The sequence below is a fragment of the Oryza sativa genome, chromosome 3 (assembly GCF_034140825.1).
Source record: "Oryza sativa Japonica Group chromosome 3, ASM3414082v1".
NCBI lineage: Eukaryota > Viridiplantae > Streptophyta > Magnoliopsida > Poales > Poaceae > Oryza > Oryza sativa.
The window spans coordinates 33,171,779-33,196,743 of NC_089037.1; the positions used below are offsets into that span (position 1 = coordinate 33,171,779).

General features: G+C 44.0%; 2 protein-coding genes across 3 annotated transcripts; both read left to right on the plus strand.

Annotated features, from left to right (window-relative positions):
• Positions 1-108: 108 nt before the first annotated feature.
• On the plus strand, positions 109-1,203 carry LOC136355693 (uncharacterized). Its single transcript, XM_066308516.1, has one exon. It carries the CDS (start codon positions 109-111, stop codon positions 877-879), a length of 771 nt encoding a protein of 256 aa, XP_066164613.1. The 3' UTR covers positions 880-1,203.
• A 7,361-nt stretch (positions 1,204-8,564) lies between these two features.
• LOC4334293 (mitochondrial import inner membrane translocase subunit TIM14-3) lies at positions 8,565-10,381 on the plus strand. Of its 2 annotated transcripts, XM_015773261.3 has the most exons (4): positions 8,565-8,661; positions 9,538-9,588; positions 9,718-9,896; positions 10,052-10,381. In XM_015773261.3, the coding sequence occupies exons 1-4, from the start codon at positions 8,659-8,661 to the stop codon at positions 10,203-10,205; spliced, it is 387 nt and encodes a 128-aa protein (XP_015628747.1). In that variant the 5' UTR covers positions 8,565-8,658; the 3' UTR covers positions 10,206-10,381. The 2 variants fall into 2 exon arrangements, with proteins under 2 accessions (XP_015628747.1, XP_015628748.1); XM_015773262.3 differs by lacking the exon at positions 9,538-9,588.
• The last annotated feature ends 14,584 nt before the right edge of the window (positions 10,382-24,965 follow it).

Genomic DNA, 24,965 nt, shown 5'->3' on the forward strand with positions numbered 1-24,965 from the left:
TTTTAATTTTGTAATTCAACTATTACGTCTAAACGTACATATATTTACTTCTAACGCACGTACTACTGGCAGACGCTCGTATCTTAAAATCCAGTTAAGCTAGCGTGTATGGATTCGAGTTCAACGCTCCCGGACGATGTGCTGCTCGAGATCTTCGTGCGCTCCGACGCTGCATCCATAGTCCGCTCCGCCGCCACCTGCAAGTCGCTCCGCCGCCGCATCCTTCACCAGCAATTCCGCCACCGGCACCGCGCCGGCAACGGCAACGCCAGCCTCCTCCTCGGCGTCTCCTACAGGCTCCGCACCGATCTTAATACCTTCGTGGGCGTTACGTCGTCGTCCTCGCCGCTCCGCTTCAATGCCAGCCTCCTGGAGTCGTTCGAGCCCATGGCCTCGCGCGACGGCCTCCTCGTCCTCAAGCAGCGCGTCGCCAACAATGCCGGCGACGGCGGCGAGCACCGCAGCAACGGCTTCTTTTTCAAGGGGAGGAGCTACAGTTTCAATGTGTGCGTCTGCAGCATCTTCACCGGCGGCGGCGACGTCACCACGTTCCTCCCTCCCATGGATCCTGCCATGCATGTCAACATGGAGAGCCACAAGAACATCTACCCGCCGGCGTTGCTCGCCGTGGGCGCCGCCGGCGGCGGCGGCGGCCGGTCGTCGTTCGAGCTGCTTGTCATGGACTGCAACCTGCGAACCCAGACGTTCTCGTCGGAGAAAGGAGGATGGAACGCCGTCCGCGCGGCTCACCTGGCACCCGGCCACCACCAGCGGCGGCCGCGGATGCCGGTGCCCAACTCGCTCCCCGCCATCGTCGGGCGCGCCGTGCACTGGCTCGGTGTCGCGAGCGACTACTGGCAAGACGGCGCCTACTGTTGAGTTTGTTATTTCAGCTGTGGCCCCAACGTGTTCCTGGTGATTGCAGTTGCAACGGTTGAAGGAATAAGTCTGTGTTTGTTAGCAGATGCAAATGATGCGGTGATCGAGTCAGAAGAAGACCGCGTCGGTAGCGTTCGTGTGCGTGAGTTTAGCGCGGGTGCGTGAGTCGTCGAATTCAGAGAAAAGCGGATCGTGGGATGGCACGATTTGAGCCTCGGATTCTTTCTTTTGTGTGGAATTTAAGTAGGAGTTTTTTGTACTGTTATTCTAGTTGCATGTTACTCTGTTCAGTGAATGAAAACCACAGAAAATTAGCCCCACAAATTTCCTATCTGCTATTGTTTTCTGAAACTTCTCAATTTCCTGTGTTCTTGTTCTGCTCTGTATTCCTCTGAATCTCGTTCGTTGCCGTGCTGGATTGCTGCAGTACGCACGCAAGGTGTTCGATCGAGGGTCTAGCGCTAACAAGTGGTATCAGAGCAATCAGGTTTGAGGGCTAATTTGACACCATGGCGTTGGTTCTGGCAACATCGGATCCGGCGAGGGGGAGCTCGGGGAGCGCTTTCCTGTATCCACAACTCACAGCCACCAACTACACTAGTTGGGTGATCCGTGTCCAGGCGATGATGGAGGACCAGGGTGTGTGGGAGGCGATTGAACCGGCGGCCGGGGCGGCCGTCGACCCTCGGAAGGACAAGAAAGCGAAGTCGCACCTACTGCAGTCGCTGCCAGAGGATCTCCTCATGCAGGTGGCGAAGAAACGGTCGGCGAAGGAAGTATGGGATTGTCTCAAGACAAGATTCGTGGGTGCTGATTGAGTGCGTGACGCGCGGCTGCAGACGCTGAAGGGCAAATTTGGCGCCATGGTGATGGAGCCGGGGGAAACCCTGGATCAGTACGCAGGCCGCATCACCGCGATGAGCGTGCGCCACTCGGTGTTGGGCTCGACGTTGACCGATGCCGCGATGGTGAAGAAGTTGTTCGACACGGTGCCAGAGAAATTCGTCAGCCTTGTCGCAGGTATTGAGCAGTTTTATAATGTTGATGACATGCCATTTGAGGAGGCTGTGGGCCGGCTTAAGGCTTACGAGGAGCGGGTGCGTAAGAAGAAGGCAGCAGCCGGCGGAGTCACCGCCGACGGGCAGGTTCTTCTCACTCAGGCTGAGTGGGAGGCGCGGTTTAAGAAGGATGGCGGGGAGTCATCGTCGCCTCAGAAAGGGAAAGCTTCCGGCGAGGGAGCTAAAGGCGGCCAGAGCGGTCGCGAACGCGGGCGAGGCCGTGGTGCGGGTGGGCGCGGTGGCGCTGCTCGCGGCAACTCTGCAAGTGGCTCAGGCGGCGGTGGCCGTGACAAGAGCCACATCAAATGCTTCAACTGCGAGGAGTATGGTCACTATTCCAACCAGTGTCCGCACCCGAAGAAGAAGAAAGGAGAAGCACACTTGGCCCAGACCGAGGACGCTGGCGCCGTGCTGCTGCTTGCGGTGACCGAGAACGCGCCGGCGCGAGCGACACAGGAGATGGTTGTGCACGAGGATCGTGTGTGGCCAAAGTTGCTGCTGGCTGATAGTGGCGCAATGGCTGGAAACGTCTGGTATTTGGACAATGGCGCTAGCAACCACATGACCGGAGATCGCAAGAAATTTAGGGAGCTGGATGAATCAATCACCGGCAGCGTCAGGTTTGGGGATGCATCATCGGTGCAGATAAAAGGGAAGGGATCTATTCTCTTTTCTTGCAAGAATGGTGACCAGTGGCTTCTCCAGGATGTGTACTACATTCCTAGCCTCTGTTGCAACATGGTGAGCTTGGGGCAACTCACTGAAACAGGGCATCGAGTGGTGATGGACGAGGATGTCCTCGAGGTGTTCGACAAGTGTCCTTGGCGACTGGTGATGAAGGTGAGGCGTACGTCGAATCGTCTCTACCGGATCGAGCTCAACCTTGCCCATCCGGTGTCCCTGCTGTCCAGCCTTGATGATCCGGCGTGGCTGTGGCATGCACGTTTGGGGCATGTGAATTTCCAAGCGATGAAGCTGTTGGTGGATAAAGACATGGCAGTGGGCGTACAGGCCATCGTCCACCCGAATTAGCTTTGTCAGGCGTGCTTGGTGGCGAAGCAAATCAGGGCGTCCTTCCTTGTGGTGGTGAACTACAGGGCGGAGGAACCACTGGAGCTCATTCACATTGATCTGTGCGGGCCGATCTCGCCGGCGACGATGGCTGGTAACAAGTATTTTGTTTTAATCGTTGATGACTTCACACGGTGGATGTGGGTGTTTGTGATTAAATCCAAGGATCAAGCAGTGGAGGCCTTCACAAAGTTCAAACCCTTGGCCGAGAATGTGGCCGGGCGGCGCATCAAGACGCTGAGGTCGGATCGCGGCGGCAAGTTCCTGTCCGGCGAGTTTGCACAAGTGTGCGAATCGGCTGGCATCCAGCGGCATCTCACTGCGCCGTACTCGCCGCAGCAGAACGGGGTGGTGGAGCGCCGGAACAGATCAGTGATGGTGATGGCGCGCTCCCTCTTGAAGGGGATGAGTGTACCAGGCAGACTTTGGGGGGAGGCGGTGCGCCACGCGGTGTACATCCTCAATCGGCTGCCAACCAAGGCGATGGGCAATCGTACTCCGTACGAGGCATGGACGGGGAAGAAGCCACATTTGGCACACTTGCGTGTGTTCGGGTGTACTGCACATGCGAAGATCACAACGCCACATCTTAAGAAGCTGGACGACCGGAGTGCACCGTATGTGTACTTGGGGGTGGAAGAAGGAAGCAAGGCGCACCGGCTGTTCGATCCACGTCGCGGTCGCATCCACGTAAGTCGTGATGTCATATTTGAAGAAAATGCTGTTTGGCAGTGGCTTGGAGATGCAGGCGAGCAAGTCTCCGTTGAATTTGATGTTGAAGAAATCGTTGAGTCACCAGCCGGCTCGGCGACATCGTTGCCAGGCGCGGTACCGAGGTACCAGGCGCCATCACCCGGCAGGCGTCTAGGCAAGGAGCCGGTGGTGGTAGAAGAGGAAGCTTCCTCTCCGGCAGGCACGGCGGAGGCGTCACCGTCACTGCCGACCACTCCTGCCACGCCTATCGGTGAACAGAGCACACCACACTCTGCTGGCGAAATTGACACCGACGGTGCTCCTGTTCGGTACAGGCACATTGCTGATATTTTGAGAGATGCGCCCAGGGTGGATTTGGTTGATGATGAACAAGATGGTGAGGCATTGCTTGCAGAGACGGAGGAGCCGTCAGCTTACCGTGAAGCAGCCGGTCACTCGGCGTGGGAGGACGCCATGGCTATGGAGATGGATGCCATTGAGCGGAACGGGACGTGGGAGCTCACCACGTTGCCAGCTGGCCACAGGGCAATTGGGCTTAAGTGGGTTTATAAACTCAAGAAGAACACTGCGGGAGAAGTGATCAAACACAAGGCTCGGTTGGTGGCAAAAGGATATGTGCAGAGACAGGGAGTCGATTTCGATGAAGTCTTTGCACCGGTGGCAAGACTTGATACAGTAAGAGTTAGGGAAACTATTTTAATAGCTCGAGTGGACGTCCATCCGTTTATTGCATGTCATCTAAATGGTTATGAAAAAAATTAAAAAAAATATAAATAAGATAGATCAACATGTTATATATCAGTCCACAAACATGCAAGTTGAAATTCAACTTCTACAAGTTGTAACAAAAATAACAAACAAAACTTAAATTACTATATGTAAATTTACAATTAAATTTGTTATTTTTGTTACAACTTGTAGAAGTTGAATTTGAACTTGCATGTTTGTGGAGTGATATATTATATATTGATATATCTTGTTAATTTTTTTGAAAATTTTTCGTAACCATCTAGTTGACATGCAATAAACGGGTGGACATCCACTCGAGCTATTAGAATCCATCTCCGTAAGAGTTGTTCTTGCTCTAGCAGCTGATCGCCGGTGGCAGGTCCACCACCTTGATGTCAAGTCAGCCTTTCTGAATGGCGAGCTAGAAGAGGAGGTATATGTTGCACAACCAGAAGGTTTTGTCAAGCAAGGTAGAGAGCATCTCGTGCTCAGGTTGAACAAGGCATTATATGGACTCTGGCAGGCGCCGCGAGCCTAGAACATTCGCCTAGATAGATGTCTGAAACAGCTCGGTTTTGAGCGGTGCACGCAGGAGCAGGCTGTGTATACTTGGGGCATAGGCAGTGGTGGTGTCATCGTTGGCGTCTATGTCGACGATCTGATTGTGACTGGTGAAAATCCTGTTGAATTGAAGATGTTCAAGGAACAGATGATGGGGGAGTTCGAGATGAGTGATCTCGGTCTGCTCTCGTTCTACCTCGGGATTGAAGTTGATCAGGGAGAAAATGGAACCACGCTCAAGCAAACTGCCTATGCCAGAAAAGTGCTTTCTCAGTTCGGGATGCTGGAGTGTAATTCAACCTCAATTCCGATTGATCCAAGGATGCAGCTGAACAAAGATGCAGATGGTCACCCGGTGGGATGTAACTGAGTATCGGCGAGTGATCGGCTGTCTTCGATATCTGTTACACACAAGGCCAGATCTTTCCTTTGCTGTTGGAGTGGCAAGCAGATTTATGGAGCGGCCAACTCTTATGCACTTCAAAGCAGTGACACAAATTCTCAGATATCTGAAAGGTACAATTGATTGCGGCCTTGTGTATGCAGCTTGAAATGGTGATATGCAGATTACTGGGTATACAGACAGCGACCCGCTGGGGATGTTGATGACCGCCGGAGCACGGGTGGTATGGCGTTCTACATCAATGGCAGTTTGGTTGCTTGGAGCTCGCAGAAACAAAAGACCGTGGCACTGTCGTCGTGTGAAGCTGAGTTTATGGCGGCCACGACAGCAGCTTGTCATGCGCTTTGGCTAAGAGCACTGCTGGTTGAGATTGTTGGAGGACCGGCGAAGGTGGTTAAGCTATTTGTGGATAACAAATTAGCGATTGCTCTTATGAAGAATCCAGTGTTTCATGGGAGAAGCAAGCATATTGATACACGATATCACTTCATTCGTGAGTGTGTTGATGGAGGGAAAGTGGTTATTGAGTTTGTCCGGACTGAGGAACAGCAGGCAGACGCTCTGACAAAAGGTTTGCCGGCGGCGAAGCTGGCAACGGCTCGGCACCTTCTTGGTGTTCGTTTTCTTGGGCCACAGCAGAATTAAGGGGGAGATTGTTGAGTTTGTTATTTCAGCTGTGGCCCCAACGTGTTCCTGGTGATTGCAGTTGCAACGGTTGAAGGAATAAGTCTGCGTTTGTTAGCAGATGCAAATGATGCGGTGATCGAGTCAGAAGAAGACCGCGTCGGTAGCGTTCGTGTGCGTGAGTTTAGCGCGGGTGCGTGAGTCGTCGAATTCAGAGAAAAGCGGATCGTGGGATGGCACGATTTGAGCCTCGGATTCTTTCTTTTGTGTGGAATTTAAGTAGGAGTTTTTGTACTGTTATTCTAGTTGCATGTTACTCTGTTCAGTGAATGAAAACCACAGAAAATTAGCCCCACAAATTTCCTATCTGCTATTGTTTTCTGAAACTTCTCAATTTCCTGTGTTCTTGTTCTGCTCTGTATTCCTCTGAATCTCGTTCGTTGCCGTGCCGGATTGCTGCAGTACGCACGCAAGGTGTTCGATCGAGGGTCTAGCACTAACACCTACGGCGTGCGCGTCGTCGCCCTGCACGCCGACACGGCGGCGGCCAGGACGATCGATCTGCCACCGGGGTGCGTCGACAGGATGCTGGGCTGCAGCAACGCCAAGAGCATGAGCGAGCTCATGCTGGTCATGTCGCGGGGCGGGGCGGTGTTGAGCCTTGTCATGGCGGAGCGCGAGGTGATCTCGGTGTGGACGTTGGAGGAGGAGGCAGCGGCGGTGGAGAGGTGGAGCCGGCAGGTGGTGATCGCGAGGGTGGCGATTGATCGGAGTGTGGAAGCACGGAGATTGTACCAGACCGTCTTCTTCGAGGGGTTCGGGGAGAGAAGCGGCACCGTGCTGATGAGGATCGTCAACGTCGGGCTCGTGCAGCTCGCCGTAGCAACGAAGAAGGCGATCGTTGTGCGGGACAGCGGCGCCGGTAAATGGTGGGGCAGGTCCATGTCCAGGGCGTGCTTGCACGAGATGAATTTGTACTCTTTGCTCCAAAGCATGAAACCCTTTTGATCTACTATTTAGGTTAGAATACTTTTTAGCATTGTCCATATTTATTAACATATATATGAATGTGGGCAATACTAAGAAAGTCTTATGATATGAAACGAAGGAAGTAGCTTGAGCGCCTAAGAGAAAAAAAAGAATGAATTCGATTCTGTTATTCGCCTTAAGAATGATTTTTTTTAATTTCTGATTAGTTATTAATACCGCTCCTTCGGAAATCCCTTGAACATTACTCGTCAAAAATATTCCTACATGTTCTGGTGGTAGACTGGTAAGTGGTAACCACCAAGTAGAGAGGTACTTACTATACTTTTGTCTCGTGTGATCTTTTATCTGCGATTGGGTTGTTAGATTCTGAAACTTCAACTATAAAAGCTGATCAAACCTAACAAGAAATTTCCAGTTCAAAGTTAAACAAACCTCCAACTTCCTAATACAAACTTTCCAAATTAAAAAGTAGGAGAAGAATGGAATTCCACCTCGACTGGGAGTCTGGGGCTCTTCCATAGATGGGGATTGCTAGTTGGCACGCGTCAGCTGCTCCCGGGCCTTCGGCCCATCAGCCCATTTTTCCTTTTTTTTTCACGATTTGTTTTTTCTTTATCTTTTGCGATTTTTTTCGGTTTTTTCTGATTACCTTTTTTTAATCTTTAGCACACTTATTTTTTTTTTCAAAATGTTTTGAGTTGAAAGTTTAAATCTTAACTTGAAAATTTTTAAATCTGATTTGAAAGTATTCAAATCTCGAGTTGAAAGTTTTCGAATCTGAGTCCAAATTTTTCGAATCTGAGTCGAAAGTTTTCAAATCTCAAGTTGAAAGTTTTTAAATCTGAGTCGAAAGTTTTCATATTTTTTCAAATCTGTACTTGAAAGTTTTCAAATATTGAGTTGAAAGTTTTCAAATCTGAGTTGAAAATTTTTAAATATGAGTTGAAAGTTTTCAAAATTTGTCTTACACATTTAAATTTCGAGTTGAAAATTTTCAAATTGAGTTTTGAAAGTTTTTAAAATTTGACTTCAAAAGTTTTCAAATCTAACTTGAAAGTTTTTAATCGGTTAGTAGAAAAAATCTTTCAGAAAAAAGAAAATTATATCTTAATTACCGTCATTATATATCTACTAATCACTTAGTTAATTAGACTAAACTATTGGAAACGCTCGCCGCCAACGAAACGCGTTAGCTTTTCCGCCCATAGATTCCCTTTTCCCGGCCCAATTCCAGCAGATTGGTTCTCATATTGGGCCACATGGGCCTCCACCTCCGCATGCACGAGAGGCGGCCCACGAGTAGTCGATCCAGCCCTCTCCAGAAGCATCTCCTGCGCTGAAAAAAAAAATACAAAAATAAAATCAAGAAACGAATTCGTCCTCGACTCGTCTTCGTCTTCGCCTCGTCGTCCCCTTCTTCAAGAAGAAGGCAACGAAACCGACCTCGCGCCGCCTCCCACCTTCCCGTTTCTTCTTTCTTGCGCCGCAAGAACGCGAATAGCTTTATCTACCGCCGCTCTCTTCCACTCCGGCTCGCCGCGCGTCGCCTGCCTCGCTCCCACCGTTTCCGTCTCGCCGGAATCCTCCCCCCTCCGCCCGCGGATACAGTTGTCCCCGGTCGGTGTCGATATGGTACGCCTCCTCCTCCTCCTCCTCCTCCTCCTCCTCTTCTCTCCCTCATCATCCGAGGAATTTCCAGCCTCGGTGTCCCGCACGGTCTGGTCCCCGGGCCGGGTGTTCATCAATGCGAGGCACAAAGTTTTCCAGACCTGTCACCAGTGTAGAATCGAGAGGCGCTGTACAATACGATGATATTAGTTAGTAGCGTGTGTTCGAGAATCGAGAGGAGGTGCTGTACAATACGATGATAAAAACGTTGGGGGATTTTTTTTTTCTGCCATGGTTGTCTCCGCGCGTCCTTTTGCGATGTGGAGAGGTCTCTGACTTGGGGAGCTAGGAGGAATCGGGCATTAAGTCCCGGGTGGTGTTTGTGTGGTCAGGGGAAGAGCAGCAGACGCCGGACTGCACTGCCTTGCACCTGCGGTTTATATTCTTTTATTGGTTCATGTGCTGAAATCTCCAATTGAGTTGTTCACCTTTGTTGTAATGTCGTTGATTAGTCAGGAAGTCATGTCTAGTTGCTCCTTTTTTTGGTTGAACCAAACTGTCCTTTTTATACAGAAAAGTAAACTATGTTAGTGTGGTTAGTGATCTTCAAATGCAAAGATGTTAAATTGTTCAGATCAGATTTTTAGTACGTTTTGTTTGATTAAACCTGCATCAGCAGCTTATCGTTAAAGTAAAGTTTAAGAATACGAGTCTCATGACCGGTTTCAGGGTGATTGTGGGTAACATAATGAATTCCACTGTAGGGGTTTGGTTATATTCAATCGTGCTTCCTAAAAAAGTAGTCATGTCGCAAATTGCTCATTTAGATTGTTGTGCGACTGTAAGGGATATGATCTGAGAACTGTATCGCCTTGCTCATATAGTTTGTTGTTATGTAAGGTGTTCAGTCTGAGAACTGCATCGCCTTGCATCTCCAGAACAAAAAAAGAGGTGCATGTTTGTCCTAGCAATATGAGCTTCAGTTTTTTCAATTCTGCAAATTGAAGTCCGTACCAAATATTACTGTGACTTGAGTATTGCATCTGATCACCATCTTGGAACATTATGTGTTGCCAACAGGCTACTCCCTTGGTAGCTGGGTTGTCAGTAGCTGCTGCTGCAATGGGAAGCAGATATATGCTCCAGGCATGGCAAGCCTTCCGGACCCGTGCAGCAATGCCACGAGTGCGGCGGTTCTACCCTGGTGGATTCGAGAGAGAAATGACAAGAAGAGAGGCGGCACTGATCCTTGGCGTAAGGTGGGTTTTCTTCTCAATTCTTTGCACCTGTAGACTGTATCCTGTGTGATGTTTTTTAAATCTCTTGTTAAGCTTAATGATCTTCAGTTGTTTTGGTGTTAAAGAGTGTTTTGCCACTGTCTTTGGTACTTATAGAAACCATTTTCTTGTATCAGAGAACGTGCTGCATTCGATAAGATCAAGGAGGCTCACAAGAGGGTAATGGTAGCCAATCACCCTGATGCTGGTGGGAGCCATTACATCGCTTCGAAGATAAATGAGGCAAAGGACATGCTGATGGGGAAAGGAAAATCTGGTTCCATGTTTTAATCTGTCTAAAAGGAAACAGAATTTTGTTTTTGCCATGACCATGATGACTTGTAGTGGTTCATGTTAATCGACCTTAACATGCTGTGCTGATTGTACCATAGATCTGAACCAAAAAACAAATGCAAGTTACTGGATTGAGTAACTCAATATCCTGCTAAAGTATATTGTTCAGAGCCTCCAGTCTGCGTTTTTTTTAAGCTTAGGTTGAAGCCATTTTGAATTCTTTCTTGCTAGATGATGGAATTGTAACTTAGGCTGTATGTGTTTAGTTCCACGTCAAAATTGAAAGTTTAAAGAAATTGGAATGATGTGACGGAAAAGTTGGAAGTTTGTGTGTGTAGGAAAGTTTGATGTGACAAAAAAGTTGGAAGTTTGAAGAAAAAAGTTGGAATCTAAACAGGGCCTTACTTACTGATGGCCTGGTTTAGTTCCTAACTTTTTCTTCAAACTTTCAACTTTTCCATCACATCAAAACTTTTCTACACACACAAACTTCCAACTTTTTCGTCGCATCGTTCAAATTTCAATCAAACTTTCAATTTTGGCGTGAACTAAACACACCCAATGTTATACTATGGCCTGGTTCAGTTCCCAACTTTTTCTTCAAACTTCTAATTTTTTCATCACATCAAAACTTTCCTACACACACAAACTTTCAACTTTTCCGTTACATCGTTCCAATTTCAATCAAACTTTCAATTTTAGTGTGAACTAAACACACCCTTATGTGAGGATGCACAAAGATGAGTAAGGGGGTGTTTAGATCCAGGGGTGTAAAGTTTTGGCGTGTTACATCGGATATTGTATAGGGTGTCGCATGGGGTGTTCGGGCATTAATAAAAAAACTAATTACAGAATCCGTCAGTAAACAGCGAACGAATTTATTAAGCCTAATTAATCCATCATTAACAAATATTTACTGTAGTACCACATTGTCAAATCATGGACCAATTAGGCTTAAAAGATTCGTTTCGCAAATTAGTCGCAATCTGTGTAATTAGTTATTTTTTAGCCTATACTAATCTTTTATGCAGGTGTTCAAATGTTCGATGTGACAAGGTGTAAAATTTTTGTGTGGGACCTAACAGGGCCTAATAAGATTGATCAGTGCCATGTCATCTGGCCTATTGTGGAGGCTTGGTGGAGTATTAAAAATGGGATGAGGAGGGTTCCCAGAATGTCTCAGTTTTCACCATGTGGTGTTAAATGCTGTTGAATTCTCAACTGAGAATTATTGACATTGTTGGAGTGTCAATTCTTCCCTTAAATATAGCATTGTATACTTTGTTTGTCAAGAAGCTTGCGTTGATGATTTAGGAGTCGTTTAAGATCAGCAAGAAGGAACCGAGAAGGAGCGTGTGATACACATTCAGCTCCACATTTATAGCCGAAGCTTCTGCAGGACTGCAACATCGCTCTTGCCATGATGATAATAGTAGCAGATAACATCAGAACAGCACAAAACAATTGCTGTCAAGTCGCGATTAGTTTGTCACAGGTCAAAATGCTGTTGCTAATGCAGTTGATCATCTAACAATGTGCTAATTATGAGTTCTGACCACTCTACGATGTGACAGTGTGGTTGACCTTGGATTGCCAGAGGTTGATGAGTGATGGATTTATGAGTTTATCCTATTACTACAAGTCAGTTTTGCTGAGGTGAAAGTGAAACAATCTGAATGAAGAAGGGACAGGTTACAGTACTTGGCAACTTAGCTATGCTCAGAGTAATTGTATCATCATCTTGATGTAATTAAAGCTCAATAAAAAAATTCTATTATATAAAAAAACAGTACTTGGCGACCTCACCTTTCCTTGTCAGTTCTAGAAAAACAGAATCCTTCAAAACTCAAAAACCCAACATTTTTATCGATCACTATATCCCGCTGACTCGGGCGACTTCAGAACAGGTCCAACCGTCCAAGTCGTAATTGACATTGTTTCAGGGGTCAAAACATTTTGTCATCGTAGTATACCTGGCATAAGTTGTACAAAATGGCTACAGTAATTCTTCATAAAATTTTCTCTGAAGGAGACTTCGAGGACAGCAAGTGGCATTCATTGTACAAAAAGCTTACAGTAATTCTTCATTAAAATTTCTCTAAAGGAAACTTCGAGGACAACAAGTCATTTGCATTCAACCTTCCATTGATGATTGTTCAGGTGCGCGGAACCTTCTGATGGAATAAATTATCTGAATTCATCTTCTGACGGAATGAGTTGTCTGAATTCATGGTTCAGTTCCTGAGCTAGTAAGGGTGTGTTTAGTTCACGCCAAAATTAGAAGTTTGGTTAAAATTAGAACAATGTGACGGAAAAGTTGAAAGTTTATGTGTGTAGGAAAGTTTTGATGTGATGGAAAAGTTGAAAGTTTGAAGAAAAAAATTGTAACTAAACTCGGCCTAAGTTTGTACTATCTGAAGAACACTTGGGTGTGTTTAGTTCACGCCAAAATTGAAAGTTTGGCTGAAATTGGAACGATGTGACGGAAAAGTTGAAAGTTTGTGTGTGTAGAAAAATTTTGATGTGATGGAAAAGTTGGAAGTTTGAAGAAAAAGTTTAGAACTAAAAAAGGGCAAGATTTCTAATAGAGAGCACGAAATCTCTGCGTGTCATTCATTAAGACGGACTGACGGAAAGGAAACGGTCTAACTGAAGATTGCAAGACGGCAAAGCAACCAACATTTGCTGTCATATGTTCATTCAAAGGAAGTATATTGCACACAGTTTCTGCTTTATTTATTCTGATTTTTTTCAGAATATTCTGTACATACTAAGATAAACCTGGGTAATTAACCACTGAATTATGGGATTCTAGTCTTATCATATTCCCTAGGGATGATCAGGCATGACAGCATGTGATAGATAATTAGACATGCAAGCAAGTGAATCAATTTTAATCATTTGGTCAAAAGTCGGGACCAGATCATGGTCTTATCAGGTTGAATTGTTGACTAACTGGTATGTCTATCCGTCTGAAGAAATAGACCTTTCATCTAGCTCTGAGCAAATGTCAGTAATTTGTTCCAGGTCAAATGGTCAGTTTTGACAATCCATGCGTAGGGTGATTTCAGAGCTAGAGCATCTTAGAATGCTTCACCTCATCAAGTCTAAACCTGCAAGTCCAAGTTGACAACAGATAACCTTTTGTTCCAAGTTCATCTGCAAAACTTCAACATTGCCAATTTTTCCAGTCAAAAGCAGAACTGTTGGAAGGTCGTCTGCAATTGATGCTCCTAAATTACAAGCTTACAATCTGTCTCTGGGACCAGCAGAAGAAAAATGACAGGAGAGAGGCCCTTCATCTTGGACTGTATTTATTATGCAATTGTACTTGCATGGCTGCGAAAGAGATGCAAGAAACAAGGACAGAAAATGCATGCACAATGTGACTGAAAATGAACAGAAAAATTAGCTCTAGGCTGTAGCAGACCTGAAAACAGTCACAGAATAAACTGCATCCTCCTGGCTTTTTGTTGCACCAAACTGCTCATGGAAAGATACAACTAACTAAGGCACCGTTTTGAGTTCACTGAAGATGAAGATTAAGTACGAGCATGCAAAATGAGAAAGCCATTAGTTCATGATTAATTGAGTTTTAATTATTTCAAACATGAAATTTTGATTTATCTGATATTTTAAAGTAACTTCTATATATAAATTTTTCGCACGAAATACACCGTTTAGCATTATGGAAAACTGTACTAATGGAAACCGAGGTAAAATCTGTATCGATCTTAATAAAAAAGAACGGGGCCTCTTGAGATGAGTGATTCCATCTCTGGAATTACGAATACGATGGCTCGAATTAAGTGTGGCTGCATAACTTTTTTCATCCTCTATTGCTACAAAATTTCAGCAACTCGGCGTTTGGTCATGTTTCTTAGATATTTTTTCCTGTACAGGATTGATTTTGAGATGATAGATATGCTTTATGTTACTGTGGCCGTGTCTTGCAGCATTTGGTTTCTTATGACGCAGTAATGAGATTCTCTCTGGAAGAAAATCATGAAATAATCTTTCATAAATGTTTGCATATAAGTCTTGCATAAGTCTGGGATTTCATAAATGTTGGGCTGCTGCAACAGTAAAGATAATCGTCGTATCTGCTTGTGCACACATGAGATGTCCAATCAAGAATGCTGTTGTTAAGACTTTGATCATGAGGAATCCGTAGGCACAAAAGTAGGTTTTTGTCTCTGTCGGTATTGAGTTCTTTGTCCGGATTTATGACTGGTTTGCTACGTACTGCTGGACAGAAAGGTTCTGAAGATTTAATACACTGTAGGAGTATTGATTTAGGACCAAGTTACAGGGAGCTTTCTAAATGACGTATTGAAGAGCAATTCAAACTTCTGCTGCTGTACGGGACAGAGCTCAGATAGTATGCTCATATTTCTGACGAAAATCAGAAGATCAGTTTCATGGAATGATATGGAATTCCATGAGTATTGGAACATTATTTGGCAAATTTATTTATTTTTGAACGAAATCGGCAAGTCGCCAATTTTCATTGAATAGAGGAGAAGCGAATTGTACAAAAATTAACATTTACAAGTTTTGAGGCCACGGCCCTAGAGACCAGAGAAAAGATTACACTGTCAGCATTATTTGGCAAAGTAACTTTCAAGATATTTGCAAGATCTTTTATTTCGTAATTGGCGTATGAATAGTACTAGGTTAGGAGTTAGGACACTCTTTCCTGCAGCTAGAATTGAGCTTCTATAATTATTTGTCATTTTGTCCAGATAAATTAATCTTCACTGAATATCTCTGACAGTGTAAATTTCAAAGTTTACCAAACGCTTGTTGGTGGCAGAATGGCGGCTAATAATCAAAGAGCTATAAAATTTTGTCCGTGCTTCCATTTTCGAAACACTTGGATTCATGTTGGGGGTTAAGTCTGCAATCTACTGCCAAAATTCCAAAGCACAACATCAAAAGAAGTTGACACCTGCCTGTCAGACAGCAAAACAAACAAAAAATGCTCCTATCCTGACTTTTTCTCTCACTTGGAATCAAGATTTCATACGTTTCTCAGGTATAATCATGTTGATATTCCAAAATAACTAGATATAAAACAGCTGTATGCATTTGAGGTAACATTGAATCTTAAGGCTGAATTCAGCAATTAGCCGCCATAGCGGGAAATTCTGAAATGCCTCTGTGTACAAAGTATGCAATATTGAAGAAACCTCACATTTATCCATCATTTGTCAAAAGAAAATATGGTTAAAAACACAGTACAATTTGTGCTTACCTTAAGAACTGAAGTGGAATACGCTACTTCCATTTTACACTAGCAATGATCAACAGAAGACGAATTAATCGAACAAGATTTCTTCTTATCAGGGGGCATGCATACACATGAGAGATTCAACCAATCTTCTCCAAGTATTCAGAAAAAAAATCTCCATTGCTTGTTTCTTTTGAAGGCACAAGGAGCTCGCGAAATTACATTCGACAGATGTTAGCATCAAGCATGCCGAAGCAAAAATTGTACTCAGAGACTTATAACCATGCATAAACCTGAGACTTGTGTCCACTCAAAACATATATGGATCACCATAAGTCTGCCTTTTCTCCTGTGCTATTTTCTTAATTTCTCTTGGGAAGTAGAGAGCATCCAATGTCATTTCTTGACTATAGGAAACAAGAGGCATTCAAAGTCGCATTTAGGTGCAATATTTCCTCCAAAGGTTCAAAAGGATGAGGCCTCTGAAGACAGAAAGAAGAAAGATCAGAGGACGAAGAAAGGTCTTTTCTTCAGTCATGTTGCAACAAAGCGATTTATTCTGTCTTCAAAAAAAAAAAACTTTTTTTATTCCTGATGCTACATTGGCTAATGGTTACTAGCAGCATGGTGATAAGGACATGAAGCCAATCTTTGCATAGCTAGTGTGTAGTTTGTACTAGTACATGGGAACGTAGAGATCCCAAAGTCTCGTTTTTTGTGTTGCACCTTCCAAGAAGCAAACGGATATTAAGCAATTGTCGGCTACTCCCTCCGTCAAAAAAAAAAAAAAAAAGCAAACCCTGAATTTTCGTGTCCAACTTTGACTGTCCATCTTATATAAAATTTTTTTATAATTCGTATTTTCATTGTTGTTAGATGATAAAACATGATTAATATTTTATGCGTGACTTGTCTTGTTAATTTTTTCATATTTTTTTCAAATAAGACGGACGGTCAAATGTTGGACACGGAAAACAGGGTTTGTCTTTTTTTGGAACGGAGGGAGTAGTACTATAGGGTATTACGCACATCATGTGTTCGTGCGTGCGTGTATATAAGTCAATCATGGGATTTTCTTTGTGGTTTTTACTGACCTTGATTGTACGGTTTTACTCGGGGGAGTGTTAGAGGAGAAGAGTGAGATTGAGAAGATATATAAGAGTGAGTCATTAGCGTAGGATTATTTGAGTATTAATTATTTTAAATTTGAAAATAGATTAATATATTTTTTAAAAGCAATTTCTATTTATTTTTGTTTACAAACAACGGATTGTTAATAATTCGAGAAGCGTGCGCATTGAGAATGAGATAAATATTCTCTCGATCTAATGATTCGTAAACTTATCTTTTCTACTTATCACGTATGGTGATGATGGTCGACTTGGAAATCCCTAACCACATCTATCACATAAAAAAGTTCTAGACCATTATGGAATCGTATGTCTTTATCATGTATCCGCAATCCGCCACTCTTTATGTGTATGACACTTCCGTAACAACGATATTCTTTATGTCGTGGAGCACTAATACATTTGATTTTATTGGCACCTCTAAGTGCCGGTTCACTAAAGAAAATATGTTCGATTTTATTGAAAAAAAATATCTGAAGTGAATGGACATCTAAGATCTAGTACAATTGATTTATAAAGGTTATAACGAAAAACTTTGAGGACAACCCAAAAAATATGCCGCTGGCGCTGGTAAAAACTTTACCAAAGAAATTTCACGCTATCATGTATCGAGTATCTATATCATGTACCACACGATTCACCACTCCTCAGACCTATTATTTATGTATGCCACCCTCACAGTTCCTTTTGTGTGTCACACAACACTAACATGGTTGCTTTTGTTGACCAAGAATATCCAAAGGGAAGAAGAACATTGGAGACCAAATAGTTATTAATTAGAGATTTTTTTAAATTTTACTATGAAAACTTTGGGGAAAACGGGAAAAGAGCAAACTGTAAAAGCTTTAATCTAGATAAAATATAAACATATCCAAAAATTGTCAAAGTGGCCTCTGCTAGTCAAGTTGCACGAGTAGTGTATATATCTCTATTTCAACATTCGCATGGTTAAGATAATGGGATAAAGTGGGCCAGAAGATGGAATGGTTCCTAGTTAATAAATGCTAAACTTATTCAGATCCATAATTTCAACTAGAAAATATTGATATGATGTTACAAAGTAACTTATTTATATATGCATGCTTCGGTACCATGAAAGTCCATTTCCACTGCAACACATATGGTTTACAATTCTCCAGATTTTGCTAAAAACCATTCTATAGTTTGTACCAGGCCTCAATTTTTTTTCTCTTTGACATCTGAAATCATGTTTATTCATGACAGTACCATAAGAATTAAACTATGGTGAGTTTAGGAAGACAGTAAGCTGTTTTGGAGCGACCAAGAATTTATTTGCAACAACCAACAAGTTATTACTATGTAGCAAGGTCATATTACAGTGCATTTGAGATTTTTTGAGCCGGTAGATTTTCCACGGAATTTATGAGTACTATAAACATGCATTGATGGTTTATACTGTTTTGGTGTGCACAATGTATAGTAATAGTATAAACCAATAAACTAGAGTGTGGTCCCCCTAATTAAGCACACAAGAATACACCTAATTATATATATATATACATATTTTAAAAAAGATACTATATTGATCACAAGTTATTTATGTGGTGAAATACTAGTATTCTTTTTATTTTTTTTCCGTGGATAAAAGCTGGTACATTATCTAGTACTTGGTTATAGGTAAGAACTAAATATTATATATTATGAACTTGAACAAGAGATTCAAGGAATCTAGTAGAGCAATTTCTTTTAAGAAATCTTGTTTTTAAGAAGTACGAAGGAAATAATCAGCGAAAATAATCCAATAAATAAGCAGAAAAGAATGAGGTTCTATCAATATCGTCTAACGTGAATTTTTCACCTCTATTATATGGCTGATGGATAGACTTGTATATGATGTGTGCACATGAGCACATCACACTTACCTTATCGTCGAAACAAGATTTCGGCAATAATAAAAGGGGGTGGCTATCAAGCTAGGAAAGTGGACGGGTTTGGAGACAAGGAATTTTATACAGGTTCAGGCCTTCTCATTCAAGAAGTAATACCCTACTCCTGTCCGGGGATGATTCCGCCGAGTATATTATTGATTGTATAAACTGGAAAAAAGAATCGCCCCCCAGAGGCACACGGACCCTCCTTATATAGGGGAAGGAGTCCGCTTTACAAAATACAGTCCATATCCTAACGGAATATGGAATTATAGATAAAATACAATCGTAACCGACTAAGATCCCGGGTATTTCCTTGACATACAAGTTTAGAACCTAACCCGAGTCTTCATAGAGATATTCCATCTATATTTGGTACCGTATATCCGACTAAATTACAACCGTCATGTAGATATGGGGTATCCATAATCTCCACAGTAGCCCCCGAGACCTTCGCAGTTGACAAAATAGCCTTCTCGAAACAAAAAACAGTAGTCCGAGTGCTTCAATTCAACTTGCTCCAGCTTGCCGAGTACTAAAAATCAAAAACTGTGAAGGGCGAAAATAAAACATGGTGCATCGAGTAGATGCACCTAATTAGGTGTAGCCCCCGACTATGTGATTAGTTGAAAAACTAAACATATAGTCAAGAACCGAGTGGTTTTATAGCGAAGCACGTATGGTACTTAGTAAGATACCCAGCCGACTGCTTCTCAACTTGAGTATATCAAGGACAAAAAATACAAGAAGGGCCGAGTGATAAACACTCAAAAGGTCCAAAAATAGACATGTTTGATAGGAATCCGAGTAAAAAATCTCATAAAATAACCCACCAAACAGGATAGAAAATCATGGTAATTAATGAGTCCAATAGCCTAGGCTGTGACCCTTACCATAACCAAAATAAGCATATAACATGCTAAAAGAATGACTATTAATAAACCAGTCATCTCAAATCAACCCAGACAGCCTTTGCAGCCTAATAAAGCTTTCAAAAACGGTATAACACCTTTCTGTCGGGCACCTTTTGTTTGCATCGTGTTAATTCTTAAAGAATTATCAAACCACACTAAAAAGGATTTTAACAGCATTGAGCCACATCATTGTGAACACAAATTGCCAAAGCAAAAAGTGCCTAAGTCCCTAAGGATCACAACGGGCCACGCTGGAAATAAGACTGGGCTAAAGTACTGTACAGGCCCAGGCCCATTAGTACTCCCGATACCCTAATAACACCGAAGTGAAAAACGTCTCTTCGTCTTCCCTGCTGAGACTCTCGCCATTTTCCCCATTTCTTGCTACAGTGCAAAACTGCGCCGGGCAAACTAGGGTTCACCAATCCGCTCCAATCCACCCTCAAAAACTTCACGAAATTTATCCCTGCATCCACCGCTCCGATTCCCCATCTTTTCCCAGCCGTATCTCGAACTAAATCAGACCATCCAGTTCACATTCATGGCGGAAGAAAGAGAAAGCTTCGAGAGTCAGTGGGCGCCCTCCGATGTGACGGAAGATAATTTGAAGGAGATGGTGGCGCACGGCGTTCTTCCAGCAAAAGAAATCATCGGGTGGCGACCGGCATTTGGTGAGGCATTCCCGACCCCCGACACACACGAAATCGTGGTATTTGCTCATTTCTTCTATGGCGGATTTTCTCTTCCAACCTCAAGATTTTTCCGGGGCATTCTGAACTTCTACGGGATTAGCTTGCATCATCTGAATCCAAACTCCATAGTGCACATTGCCAATTTTATTCATGCCTGCGAAGCTTTTCTAGGCATTAGGCCTCATTTCGCCTTGTTCCGCCGCATCTTCTTCCTCAAGCCCCAGCCAAACAAAAGCAAACCGTGCGTTGTTGGGGGTGCTGGTTTCCAACTCAGGGGAACACTAAGCCAAAAATACTTCTCCATGCCCTTCAAAACCTCAAACAAAGGCTGGCATGCAAGCTGGTTCTATGTTCAAAATCCTGAGCCCGCACTCCCCGAGTACTGCTATCTTCCTCCGGTTTACCAGGACACATGGAACTCATTGCCTATGGGAGATGAAGCTACTCAGGCAGTGGAATTGATGGAGAGGATGATAAAGCTGAAAGAACAGGGCCTTCAAGGAGAACAAATCACCCGGCACTTTATCAAGTGTCGGTTAGCTCCAATCAAAGAAAGATCTCGCACAGCCTTCGAATTTGACGGCAAGCATGACCCAAACCGTGAAGATCCAGATTCTCTTGACTTCAAGGTCATGAAGGAGAGAATGTATAAGATCTTCTCAAACGCCATCGTTGTCAGCTACTCACACGTGCTGCCAGTCGTACCGTTCAATGCATTCAATCCTCCTCCACCGGTACGTATTCATACACTTCAACCTTTCTCAAAATATGATCTTGTTTTCTTGTTGAACCAGTTAACAATGAAGGATATTACACCCAGGAATTTGCTTTAATGAAGTCGGATCCCCCAATCGCTCAACGCCGATCTCCCCGCCACCAAACTGGGCAAGGGAGCGGAGGACCAAGAATTCGGTCTAAAACTCAACCAAGTGCTTCTGATCCAGTCGGCCATCCAGATTCTCGAAAGAGGAAGCTGGTTCTAAGTGACGACGAAGCCGATGATACCACCAGGAGGCCTGGAGACCGAGAGACAACCAAGAAACTACCAAAACAAGCTACTCCAAGGAAGAAAACATCTAGTCGCCCTGTGCCAAAGATCAGGAAGTCTTCCAGGTGCAACTCATATAATGATCTTCCTTGCATTGATGCGCACCCATTGCGGTAATAATACTGATAATCAAATTTGCAGGAAACCATCTGATATAGATCCGTCTGGGAAAGACTCTGACCCGACCAACATAGACACAAGCTCTTCCAAAGAAACCGGGCCATCTGTTGAGGATCATCCGAGTGACAAGCAGTCGGCAACCAACAATGTAGAACCCAGCAACGAACCCCCGACTGGGAACCAGTCGGCCGAAGCTGAAGTCGGCGCTAACCAGGAGCCCCCGACTGGAAACCAGTCGGATGCAGGGCCAAGCCAAAAGGTTCCCGAGGTTGAAGCTCAAACGAACAGTCCTCTCGGGAAGGATGCTGACAGTGAATCAGAACCCAGATCTCCTGTGAAGACACCAAAGTCCACTCGTCCCCGACCGGGAATCATCACAGGTAGACACGCTATCTGAAATCATTTTGATCCAATAGACTTTATTTAGCTGCTTCATCTTCATTCATGGATACACTAGGGCCAATAATTGGTGATGAAGAAGAAATCCTCCGGATACAAGCAGCTGAGGATTCACGCCCTCCGATTCTGGTCAAGTGGTGGGATGACAACATGCAGCCTCAAGGGATCGTGATAAATAAGCAAAAAGAGGACGAAGAGTTATGCCTACTGAAGAAGGCACTTGGTCAGGCAACCCGTATTGTAAATGTAAGCCCTCTGGTACCTGATCTCAACCATCTTGTTTGCCATTTAATTCATGCGCTAATTAAACTGTCTTGCAGAGGATTCATCTTAGGAACGAAGCCAAAACGGTAACCTTAGAGAGGTTAGTCCCTCATCTCGGAACCCTCGAAGCCACCAGGAATCAACTGCACGAAGCGAAAGAACTTGCCAGGAAGAATGAACATGATCTGAGGGATCGGATCGCTGAGCTGCAGGAATCAAATTTTGAACTGAGTGGCTCATCAAAAGGTACGCACAAACTCTGCTCAACTGACTCATACTGTTATCTTTGCAATCTTGATTAACCGTAATCAATGTAGTGCAAGCTGCCAAGATATCTCAGTTGGAGAAGCAGATTCAAATTCTGGAAAATGACAAGGCAGAACTGGCGAGACAAAGAGACCTGGCTTTAAAGGAAGTTGAAGGTATCAACAATCAATACCTCAAAAGCCATTATCCTCCATATACTGACTTATTAATGTGAATCTGTTGATGCAGACCGCAAGATCAAATCTCAAGCTCAATTTGACATCCTAGTTGGCAAGATCAAAAAACTTGAAGGAGCCCGGGATGAGGTTGCTAACGCTGTTGCCCCAATTGTTCAAGCGATGTTTTTCAATAACGCTGGTTCGAGTACACTTGATGCTGCCGAAATCTTCGACAAGCTGAGAGTCACTCCAGATACTTATTTCAAGAACATCAAAGAAGCTGGAAGTATGGGAGCAAGTCTGGCGTTGGCGATGACCAAATCCCTTTATCCAAGAGTTGATATTGATGCCATTGATGGCTTTGCAGACGGGACGAGCGAAGATGCTGCTCTTGACCTCATCAGTGATGCGCAGAAAGCGGCTGACAAAATTGCTGCTGATGTAGTTGAGAGATTCCAAGATGTCGACCTTCGGCCGACTGGGTCTGATAAGTCTGATGATGAAAAAACTTATACTGATTAATGTACCAATGATTTTGATGATTAATGATGATGGAGGCACAATTTGTACAATACTGATGAATTTATGCTGTGCTTGATATCTTAACTTAGCTCCTGATTTCTTATAAGTTTTTGTCAAACCTTGTTGAGCCTAAAACCCACAAAAGTTGTTAAAAAACTTTCAGTCCTCATTGACTAAGCCAAGAAATCAAACAGGGCAATGATACATCAAGTAAGCAAATTGAATTGATAAAAATCACACTCCATTATTATCATAATAGCCCCCTGACTGAAAACTTCAAGGAAAAACTTGAAGTTAGCAGTCAAATAGGAAAGATACAAGCAAGATGCCTAAGCATAAAATCGACGAAGGTGTTCAATATTCCAAGAATTGTTGATGAGAGTACCGTCTTCGCGCTTGAGTCGATAAGAACCAGGCTGAGTAACTTCAGCAATTATGAACGGTCCTTCCCATAAGGGAGATAATTTATGCCGATCCTGTGTTGTTTGAATTTTCCTCAGAACCAGGTCGCCGACTAAAAAGGCTCGCGATCGAACATTCCGATTATGATAACGGCGCAACCCTTGCAAATATCGAGTCGACTGAATTAAAGCTGCTTCTCGGGCTTCTTCTAGTCGGTTGATGTCGTCTACTCGGCCCTCTTCATAGCCCTCCTCGTTGAAGTTCCGAAATCGTAGTGATTCAAATTCCACTTCACTCGGCAACATTGCTTCTGCGCCGTAAACCAAAAAGAACGGCGACTGGCCGGTAGCCCGACTAGGAGTAGTGCGTAAAGACCAAAGCACGGACGGCAGCTGATCTACCCACTTACCAGCATAGGGACGTAGTCGGTCAAAAACTCGTGCTTTGATCCCTTGAAGTATCATGCCGTTAGCGTGCTCGACTTGTCCGTTACTCATAGGGTGTGCCACGGAGGCGTAACAAATTTTAATGCAGAAGTCTTCACAAAAGTCTTTAAATGCTCCGCCAGTGAATTGAGTGCCATTATCAGTGATGATCCGATTAGGTACCCCAAACCGATGCACAATGTTGATGAAAAAATCTCTAGCTTTATCTGCTGTGATCGTGATGACCGGTTTAGCCTCAATCCACTTGGAGAATTTGTCGATAGCCACAAAGAGATGCGTGTAACCGCCGACTGCCCCTTTTAAACGGGCCGACCATGTCAAGCCCCCAGACCGCAAACGGCCTGGACAACGGGATGGTTTGCAACTCTTGGGCTGGCAAATGAGTTTGTCTGGCAAAAAATTGACAACCTTCGCATGTCCGCACAATCTTGTCCGCATCAGACACAGCTGTAGGCCAGAAAAAACCTTGCCGGTAAGCTTTGCCGACAATGGTCCGTGCAGCAGCATGATTACCACAAATACCAGAATGTATATCCTTCAGCAATTGTCTCCCATCCTCCAAAGATACACAGCGCTGTAGTATTCCTGATGGACTTCTCTTGTATAGTTCAGCTTCATGAATAATGTAAAGTCTGCTGCGCCTGGAGATCCGCTCGGCTTCATTTTTGTCTTGAGGGAGTTCTTGTTTAGTAAAAAATTTTATGAGAGGTTCTCTCTAGTCGGCTTCAATCATGCTTACGCCTTGAGTATCCATGGCTTCAATTGTTTCTTTTCTGGGCACGGTTGGTTCATAAAGATGCTCAACGAACACATCAGAAGGGGCTGCTTCCTGTTTTGAACCAAAATTGGCCAGGTCTATCGGCCGCCTCATTGTTATGTCGAAGGACATGGGTGAGCTCGAGTCTGTCGAATTTATCTTCGAACTTGCGTACCTCTTATCGGTAAGCGGTCATATTATCATCTAGACCTGACCACTCTTTCATGACTTGATTAACAACCAACTAAGAGTCTCCACGGACGATTAAACGGCAAATGCCTAAAGAGATTGCAATCTTTAATCCATGGAGTAGCGCCTCATATTCCGCCACGTTATGGGACGCAGAAAAATGTATCCACAATACGTAGCTCAATCTTTCTCCAGTCCGGGAAATTAAGACGACCCCAGCTCCAGTGCCTGTAATCCTCTTCGACCCATCAAAATGCATAGTCCAATATTCCATCTTTTCCTCTTGCATGTCTTCCTGGCACTCGGTCCACTCGGCAAGGAAATCAG